Source organism: Rhineura floridana, chromosome 6 (genome assembly GCF_030035675.1).
Source record: "Rhineura floridana isolate rRhiFlo1 chromosome 6, rRhiFlo1.hap2, whole genome shotgun sequence".
Taxonomy (NCBI): Eukaryota; Metazoa; Chordata; class Lepidosauria; order Squamata; family Rhineuridae; genus Rhineura; species Rhineura floridana.
Genome location: NC_084485.1, coordinates 139,410,693 through 139,419,890, shown reverse-complemented (window position 1 = coordinate 139,419,890; position 9,198 = coordinate 139,410,693). Strand labels below are relative to the sequence as shown.

At 40.3% G+C, this 9,198-nt stretch overlaps 1 protein-coding gene across 2 annotated transcripts in view; it reads right to left on the bottom strand.

The window, feature by feature from the left end:
• The window catches only part of LOC133387973 (coagulation factor XIII B chain-like), a 29,358-nt gene continuing 20,160 nt past the window's right edge, over positions 1–9,198 (bottom strand). For both annotated transcript variants that reach the window (XM_061633968.1, XM_061633969.1), the window contains exons 7-11: positions 8,861–9,094; positions 6,944–7,150; positions 6,167–6,349; positions 4,816–5,026; positions 1–337 (exon numbers count right to left, since the gene is read on the bottom strand). In XM_061633968.1, coding sequence (XP_061489952.1) covers positions 334–337; positions 4,816–5,026; positions 6,167–6,349; positions 6,944–7,150; positions 8,861–9,094 — 839 coding nt within the window. In that variant the 3' untranslated portion in view covers positions 1–333. The remainder of the gene's footprint in view (positions 338–4,815; positions 5,027–6,166; positions 6,350–6,943; positions 7,151–8,860; positions 9,095–9,198) is intronic.

The window sequence follows — 9,198 nt, the reverse complement described above, 5'->3', positions numbered from 1 at the left end:
TGAATATGGAAATAACATGTACTGCAAAACTTGAGGAGAATGAGGATGAACATCAGAAGGCTGATATATCAAGACATTTGAGAACAAAATGCAAGGGCGTCTTATGAACACCACTGCTTGTTTTTATTAAAATAAACAGATTGTGGAGGCATTTGCTTTAAAAAAAAGCACCTCCAGATAATGTTCTAAGTTGAAGTCAGCAGCTATCCTACTTGTCTTGAGTAACTAGAGTCTTGTGCAAGTAAACCTCTGTAGCAGAGTTATACTGGAAACCAGCTTGCAACACGGAAAATAGTCCATGAGCCCTCCAAGCATTGTTTCTTCAGTTTCCTTTTACCTAAAAAAAGCAAAATTCACTGATGTCACTTAAAACAGAGACATGGTAAACAACAATAGCTAACATCAAGTTCAACAAAACTGGATTTGGGACCCAAAGATGCAACAGACACACTGTAATGTAGCAGCAGAAGCAGCAGCACCATCACTTACCTAACCCCAACTCTAAAAATGTTGAGGAAAACTAAACACCAATTCTATCCTCACAGATTCAGTTAGGCACTTGAAAGATTGCATGTCTTGAACCCCCAAGATAAAATCTTTCTACAAATGAAGAGCAAGCATTTGAGGATCAGACTAGAGGACAGTCTGCAGGGGAAGAATTACAGGAGATTCCACATGAGAGCAAGTGAGAGGCTGAAGCTCAGTCAAACAGAGGCAATGAAACCACGGCCCATGACAAGAAGAGAAGAGTAGTAGTGGTGGGAGACTCCCTACTGTGTGGGATTGAGACCCAAGTATGCTGAGATGATCCATGGACTCGCCAGGTATGTAGCCTCCCTGGAGGACAGATTAGAGATGTGACGGAAGGGTTGCCATCATTCATAAAGCCCATTGACAGATATCCCTTTCTTCTCATCCATGTGGGAACAAATGATACTGCCAAACGGAGCCATGAAGAAATCACATCAGACTTTGAAGCTCTGGGAAGGAAACTCAAGGTCTTTTGGGGCCAGATAGTTTTCTTGTCTATCCTTCTGGTACTTAGAAGAGGAGTGGAAAGGGAAAGAAAAATACTCTGGGTGAATAACTAGCTATGAAGGTGGTGCCATAAAAGAGATTTGGATTCTGGGACCACGGGCTATGCTTCCTGGAAGATGGACTTCTGGCAAGTGATGGGTTGCCCAGAGGACTGAGAAGAATGTGTATGGCCACAGCATGGAAAAATTCATCAGGAGAGCATTACACTGAATCCTAAGGGAGAGGGAGACATAAATTTGGCAGTAACAACTAACAAAGGCTTGTGCACAGTAAGGGGAACTGAGGGAATGGCTCTAATAGGGCCCAGTAATAGTCTTCATAAAAATATAGGAGGGAAGCCAGGACGTGAATCACATGGTCTTCGATGTCTGTATACTAATGCCCATAGTGTGGGAAACATACAGGACAAACTTAAACTCTTAATACAAGAGAGTAAATATGACTTGATAGGTATAACTGAAACTTGGTGGGATGACTCCTATGACTGGAATACAGTGACTGAAGGATAACCTGTTCAAAAAGAACAGAAGGAATATAAAGGGAGGTGGAGTTGCACTATATAATTAAAATATATATCCCTGCACAGAAAAACAGGAGGATGAGCTTGGTAGCTCCACCAAGAGTATTTGGAATAAAATTAATGGGGCAAGAAAAAAAAGGGACATGGTAGTTGGAGTCTACTACTGACCACCCAATCAAGAAGAAGACAAGGATGGAACTTTTGCAAAGTAAATTGCCGATGTTTCGAGGAGACATGATGTAGTAGTAATGGGGGACTTCAATTACTTCGATACCTGTTGGGAGACAAATTCTGCCAAACACGGTTCCTCCAAGAAATTCCTGACTTGCGTTAGAGATAACTTTCTCCTACAGAAAGTGAAGGAAGCATCTAGAGGATCAGCTTTCCTTGACTTGATTCTAACTAACAGAGATGACTTGGTGGATGAAGTGGCAGTTACGGGAACTCTGGCGGGAAATGACCACACTACACTACAGTTTTGATTTTAAAGGAAGCAAAAGCTGAGAGTAGCCATACGCATGCCCTGGACTTCAGGAAAGCTGATTTTAATAAACTCAGAAGAATGATAAGTAAGTTGCCATGGCAAGTGACCCTTATGAGAAAAGGAGTCCAAGTCGGGTGGAAGTTTCTAAAAGAAGAAATACTAAAGGCACAGTTGCAAACAATTCTGTCAAGGAAAAAAGCGGGAAGGTAACAGAAGAAGCCAATGTGGCTTCACAGAAAGCTTAGAGATGACCTGAAAACAAAACAAAAAAGACACATACAGGAAGTGGACGGAAGGCCAGACCACAAGGGAAGAGCACAGACAGGTAGCATGCAATTGCAGGGATGGTGTCAAGAAGCCTAAAGCTGAGAATGAGCTGAGGTTACCAAGGGGTGCCAAAAGCAACAAAAAAGCTTTCTTCAGGTACATCCATAGTAAAAGACAGAGAAAAGAAATGGTGGCATAGCTACTCAATGAGGATGGCAAAATTGATAACAGATGACAAAGAAAAGGCAGAAGTGCTCAATTCCTACTTTGGCTCAGTCTTCTCCCAAAAGAGGGTCTATGACCCTCCTGGGAAAAATGAAGTTGAAGATGTAGGATTGTAGCTTGAGAATGATAGACAAATGGTCAAGGAATACCTAATCACTTTGAATGAGTTCAAAACTCCAGGACCCGATGAATTGCATCCTACAGTATTGAAGGAACTGCCTGAACAACTCTCAGAACCACTGTCTATTATCTTTGCAAAATCATGCAGAATAGGAGAAGTGCTGGATGACTGGAGGAGAGCTAATGTTGTCCCTATCTTCAAAAAGGGCAAAAAGGAGGAACCTGGGAACTACAGACCAGTCAGCCTGAGATCAATCCCTAGGAAAATTCTGGAGCAGATTATAAAACGGTCAAATGATAAGCACCTTGAAAACAATGCAGTGATTACTAGAAGCCAACATGGATTTATCAACAACAAATCTTGTCAGGCTAAACTTATCTCATTTTTAGATTGGGTAACCTCCTGTGGCAATGCTGTGGACATAATATATCTCAACTTTAGCAAAGTTTTTGAGAAAGTGCCCCATGATATTCTGATTAGCAAGCTAACTAAATGTGGGCTGAATGGAACAACTATCAGGTGGATCCACAGTTGGCTACAGAATGGTACTCAAAAAGTGCTTATCAATGGTTCCTTCTCAAACTGGGGGGAGGTAACAACCAGGGTACGGCAAGGCTCGGTCCTGGGCACAGTGCTCTTCAACATTTTTATTAATGACTTGGATGAGGAGGTGCAGGAATGCTTATCGAATTCGCAGTTTATACAAAATTGGGATGGATAGAGCTAACACCTTGGAAGACAAACAAAATTCAAATAGGCTGGAGCACTGGGCTGAAGACAACAGAATGAAATTTAACAGGGATAAATGCAAAGTTCTACACCTAGGAAAAAGAAACCAAATGCACAGTTATAAGATGGGGAATACTTGGCTCAGCAGTACTACATGTGAGAAGGATCTTGGGATTGTTGTTGATCACAAGCTGAATATGAGCCAACAGTGTGATGTGGCTGCAAAAAAGGCAAATGCAATTTTAGGCTGCATTAACAGAACAATAGTTTCCAAATACATGAAGTATTGGTTCCCCTGTATTCAGCACTGGTTAGGCCTCATCTTGAGTGCTGCATCCAGTTCTGGACACCACACTTTAAGAAGGATGCAGACAAACTGGAACGGGTTCAGAAGAGGGCAAAAAGGATGATCAAGGAACTGGAAACAAAGCCTAATGAGGAGAGACTGAAAGAAATGGGCATGTTTAGCCTTGAGAAGAGAATACTGAGGGAAGATGTGATAGCACTCATCAAGTTACCACACAGAGGAGGGCCAGGATCTCTTCTCGATCATTCCAGAGTGCAGGACATGGAATAATGGGCTCAAGTTGCAGGAAGCCAGATTTCGGCTGAACATCAGGAAAAACTTCCTAACTGTAAGAGGGGTACAACCATGGAACCAATTACCCAGGGATGTAGTGAGCTCTCCAACAATGCAGGCATTGAAGAGGCAGCTGGACAGCCACCTGTCAGGTATGCTTTAATTTAGATTCCTGCATTGAGCAAGGGGTTGGATTCGATGGCCCTTATAGGCCACTTCCAACTCTGTGATTCTATGATAATATGTCTTCTGTAGGTATATGTCCTCCTATGCCCCAACTCTTTTATTGAGAGAGATTCAATCAGATTATGGTATTAAACTTTATTCACAAATTTTCTTTTTACAGTTTACATCTTTTCTCCTTCATATTGTTTTGCTTTTTATCTCATGCCTTTGATATTGTTCCTTGCTCTTTTTCAAGTTTGTTGTATCCTGTTGCTTGATGGCCTTATAGGCCTCCAACTCTATGATTCTAGGTACAATGTTTCTAGACTAATCTAGGCTTTCCAAATGTATTTTAAAATCACCCATATAAAAAAGTCCCTTTCTGTGCAAACATCTAAGCCCCCACATGTGCATCTATAGTGACACAGAAAATACATGTGTCCTGCTCAAGGTCTGGATAATCTTTTCTGCATATTTGGGAGGAGAACAGAAGAATATGACATCAGAGCAGTTTACTCACTACACACAAGTGGTCCCTCACCAGTGTAATTGGTTGGATATATTCATGAATAATATCCCTTCATACATCACAGATTATTTATTATGTAATCCTAAGTAAGCTTCACAGAGTTTTGTGGGGCTTACTCCCAGGAAAATGTTACATGATTGTGGCATCAGTTGCTTACCCTCTCCTCCGTATGCAAAGTGGATACAATAGTTGTCCATTCTGACACCGTACTCTAAAATCAGATGGTGAACTTGATGGCGAACTAAAATGGTATGCTTTGCATCTAAACTCAACAAATTCTCCATGGAGAAAATAAGGTCGATTGTCAAAACTCCATCTTAGATCCAAATTATTGTTTGCCATCTCTTCTGCTGATAAGGTGCATGGCTCTGGAAAATGAATGCAGCATTAATATTTTCTGTCCATATGGTATGTCTTCAATTAGCATTAATTTTTTTTGCTGATGCTTCTGCTGGAACACATCTATTTAACATTAATGTACTATAACAACATATATTAGATCATTTAAGTATGTTTTTACTCAGTGATATGGTTACATGAAAGACAATCAATAAGTTGCTAAAAAAATATGCAATTCTCTAATACAGTAAGGCCCACTCATACGGCAGGTTATGTTCCAGACCCCCGCCGAAAAGCGAAACCCACCAAAAAGCGGAACTCCAACAATAAAATGGTGCCCGACGCCCAAAAAATGCTGTAAAAGTGGAATAAGCACTGTATGAGTGGGGTCTTACTCTAATTGAAAGCTGGTGTATTAGTGGAACGCCGAAAAGCGGGGCCCTACTGTACTACAATAATAAGACAGTGGCTGAACTGTTGGCCTACTATGTTTTGGAAATTAATGTTGAAAGCATACATAAGGTTAATTGACTATTCACTTCTATTTAATCTGCTGCATGCTTTTCAGTGCTGACATGCATTGCTAAAACAAATTGGCATAAATTTAATTGCCAAGTGGCTTCTTGTATTTCACTTGCTTTCATTGGACTATGGCAGATCCTTACATAATCAAAAAATGTTTAGAAGGGGCTTTGGGGCTGATCCAGCAGGTCTCTTACGTTCTTATGAATCAGACCATTGATCCATCTAGATCAGTATTGTTTACACTGACTCACTGTAGCTCCCCAGTGTTTCCAACAAGAATCTTTCTTAGTCTTATCTGGAGATGCTAGGGAATATATGAGGACCTTCTGCATGCTATAATACTAAGCTATGTTCCTTCTCCTTCTTATAATGGAAGAACATCAAGGAGGGTTGAGTTGATTTGCTTTTATGCATATTATTGTGAGTATTTTAAGTTGTTTTCATTCTTGTTTTTAGTTCTGTTTTTAATGTTTGCTTTTGTAGGTCATTTTGAGTTCATTTTTTCAAAAAGCAACTTCATAACAACAACAGTACTGCTGCCTGCTTTTCCCAGATTGCATTGGCTGAGCAACAACAGATGAAGACAACTAACAATATTATCTAAATTGTAATTATGCTAAAAGATTAGCAATGTTGTACAATACCTATGCAAATTGGTGGGGTAGTCCACTGGCCCATTGAACAGGACACTTTCCTAGAACCTTGCAAAAAATGATATTCATGGCAGCTGTACTCTATTGATGAACCCTGGGCGTAGTCTGTTGTCAATGAGCCCACAACTCCTCCATTTTTTATGGAAGGTGGAGAGCCACAGTTTGCATTCGGGTCTACAAAATGAGGAAAAGATTAATTAAAAAGCAGGAAGAGAAAGTGAAGGTAAGTTGGCAGGTCCAATCTGTGGCACCAGCAACTAAAAGGACCCCCTGCACCCCTCATTTCACTACCTAATTCTGAAGAAACAGTCTAGGAGAAATCCTCACAAGGGGGCAGGGAGGATTACAGCATTAAAGCCATCACTGCATTTGAAGCCCTGTTGGCTTAAGCCAGCCACGGTGGAAGACAGGCATTCACTGCAAGTACCCAGGCAATCCCATCCATGTTTTCTGGTTTGAGCACAAAGTGTTGGGACACATGTCGTTTGGGTGGAACTTGTTTGAAATACTGTGATGAATATTAAAAGCCTCCAACACTATAATGGAACAGTTATTAGGCAAAAGCACATTCTTCTTCCAAAGGGCTTAGATCAGTTTACATACAATTCCCATCTAGGCATGTTATAGGATCGGACCTTCTTAGCTTCAGCAGTAGACCAGCATCATGGATCGTCTCCATTCTCTGAACCCAAGGCTAAATGTTATTTGTTAACTTGCCTGAAGTGGCAGAATTCTAATAAACTTTCTGCAAGAAAGCTTGCATGTTACCTTTTAAAATACACATGGGATATGTCAGTTCTCCGTGATTACACTGCACCAGCAGCTGGGATTCTCTGATAGATGGGGGCAAAATATATCCTGGCTTGCACACAAATTCAATAATGTTCCCATGTAAGAAATATAATTCTTCTTCCAGATGCCATTTCATTTCTATGTTGTAATTGCCGGCATTTTCTTCATCAACCAAACATGGTTCTGCAGGACAAAGATCAATGATTAAGTGGCTTATGCCATGCACAGAGAACAGAAGACATGGCACCCAATAACTTCCTACCATAACAACGTAGCTGACCCAGAATGTTGATACTGGGGCAGTGGTGGTAAGGAATATACTGAGATGTCTAGTCAATAATGATCTGTTTCTCTCACACTATGCTATCCTAGATGTTGAGACAGTCAACCTTAATGATCAGCAGTGGCATGGCTATCAGAAGGCAGAGCACCCGGCAAACCCAGCACCATGGGCAGACGTCAGAACCAACTGATTTATAATTTCAATAGATTATTCATATTTGTTATACTTTGGTCCATAATGAGTAAATACATTATGAGAGGAGTTTGCCTACATTTTAGTTTTCATCAAGCAATATTATAATATCAGTTATGAAGGCCAAATTGTGTAAAGCTGTCTCTTCAGTTTCAAAAATTACTTTGAGAAGAAAATTCTTGAATGGAAACAGAAAATACGTTTTTAAATAGATATTTAGGAATGATTTAGATTCATTTATCACAATGATTCAGATTCATTGATTGTTTCTAGTCATTAGACTACTACAAAACAAAGTTTAACAATATAAATGTAAGACAAGGTAGCAGAATCATAATACACAGTATTTGCCAGGACATCTAGGAAGGGTGGCTAACCTGTGACCCTCCAGATGTTGATGAACTACAACTTCCATCATGCCTGACCACTGACCATAATAAGGGACTATAACTGCCCATAGGCATTAATACCTGCCTTCACACTCCATTTTTTATGAATAGGACTAGACACCCAAGATTGCTCTTGGTTGGCAATATGCCTTCAGGTTCTGCTTGTCTTCCCCCCTCCCCCCAACCCAATGCATGACTAGAGTATACAAAATTTAAAAGTGGCAACTCTGTCCTTGTGTCTCTGATAGATGGGGACAAAACATATCCTGGGTTTGGGAACGGAGAGAGAGCAAGCTTAAAGTTCTCAGGAAATTCCACACTGGTGAAGGCTGCAGCCATTGCAAAGATCTTTAGATTCAAGAGGTGTCTGCATGATTTACCAACACCCATCCCGCCCCCATTCTTATGATAAAATAAAATAAAATTCCAGTGAAGCATTATTCTGTGGAAGTCTGTGGCCTGGATTTGCTCACCCTTATTCAGTCCAGGATTTCACAATACTAGGTGGTAAACTGTTTAATACTTGGACAATTCACCATGGGTGTTGATGTTATAGTAGTCAAATTTATTTATCTACCGCATTTTCCACAAGTAGTCTGTGCTCAAAGCAGTTTACATAAATAAACAGTCCAAATACTGTAGCATAAAACAATACATAATAAAAAGAACAATCACTACAACACTAAAAAAATCCATATAGTGTATATCAAAAGGTAAGTTAGCATAAAACTCAACAATAAAGCTCAAGCCAAAATATCCAAAAGCAACCCCCAGAGCTGATATAACAGTCTTTTCCCTGCACCTTCTGCCTCAGCCCAAAAGGCAAGAAAGTCTTCTGGAAGCAGCTGGAGGGTGGGGCAAAGCAGGTAGAAATATCCATCCCCTGATGACAAACTCAAGAGTCTCTCTCCCCTCACAGTTCTTTTTCTGGAAGCAGCTCATTACCTGGCGGATTCTCCCACAGCAATCTCCAATTTCTGACTGTGTTATAATTTTTTAATAATTCCTACATTCTTCTCCAAGACCTACCTAAACAAATTGGTGGTGTTGTCCAGTTTCCTTGGACACAGTGAATTGTATTAGGTCCTTTCATCAGATGGAAGGGTTGACATCTGTATTCTACTACAGAACCAGTTGTGTAGCTTGTCAACAATGGACCAATATTATTAAAAATAAAACTGTTTTTAACTGCAGGAGGAGAACTGCATCTCTCATCAGTTTCAAAGCTGTGATGGCTGTCTGTGTTTGCTGCCCTGCCCATATCTGAGAAATAAGCAAAGAATGATGGAAACAAAAAACAAAAGTATTTCCACTGACATCCATGTACTTTATCAAATAATTATATAAATGACACTCGCAATCTCAAT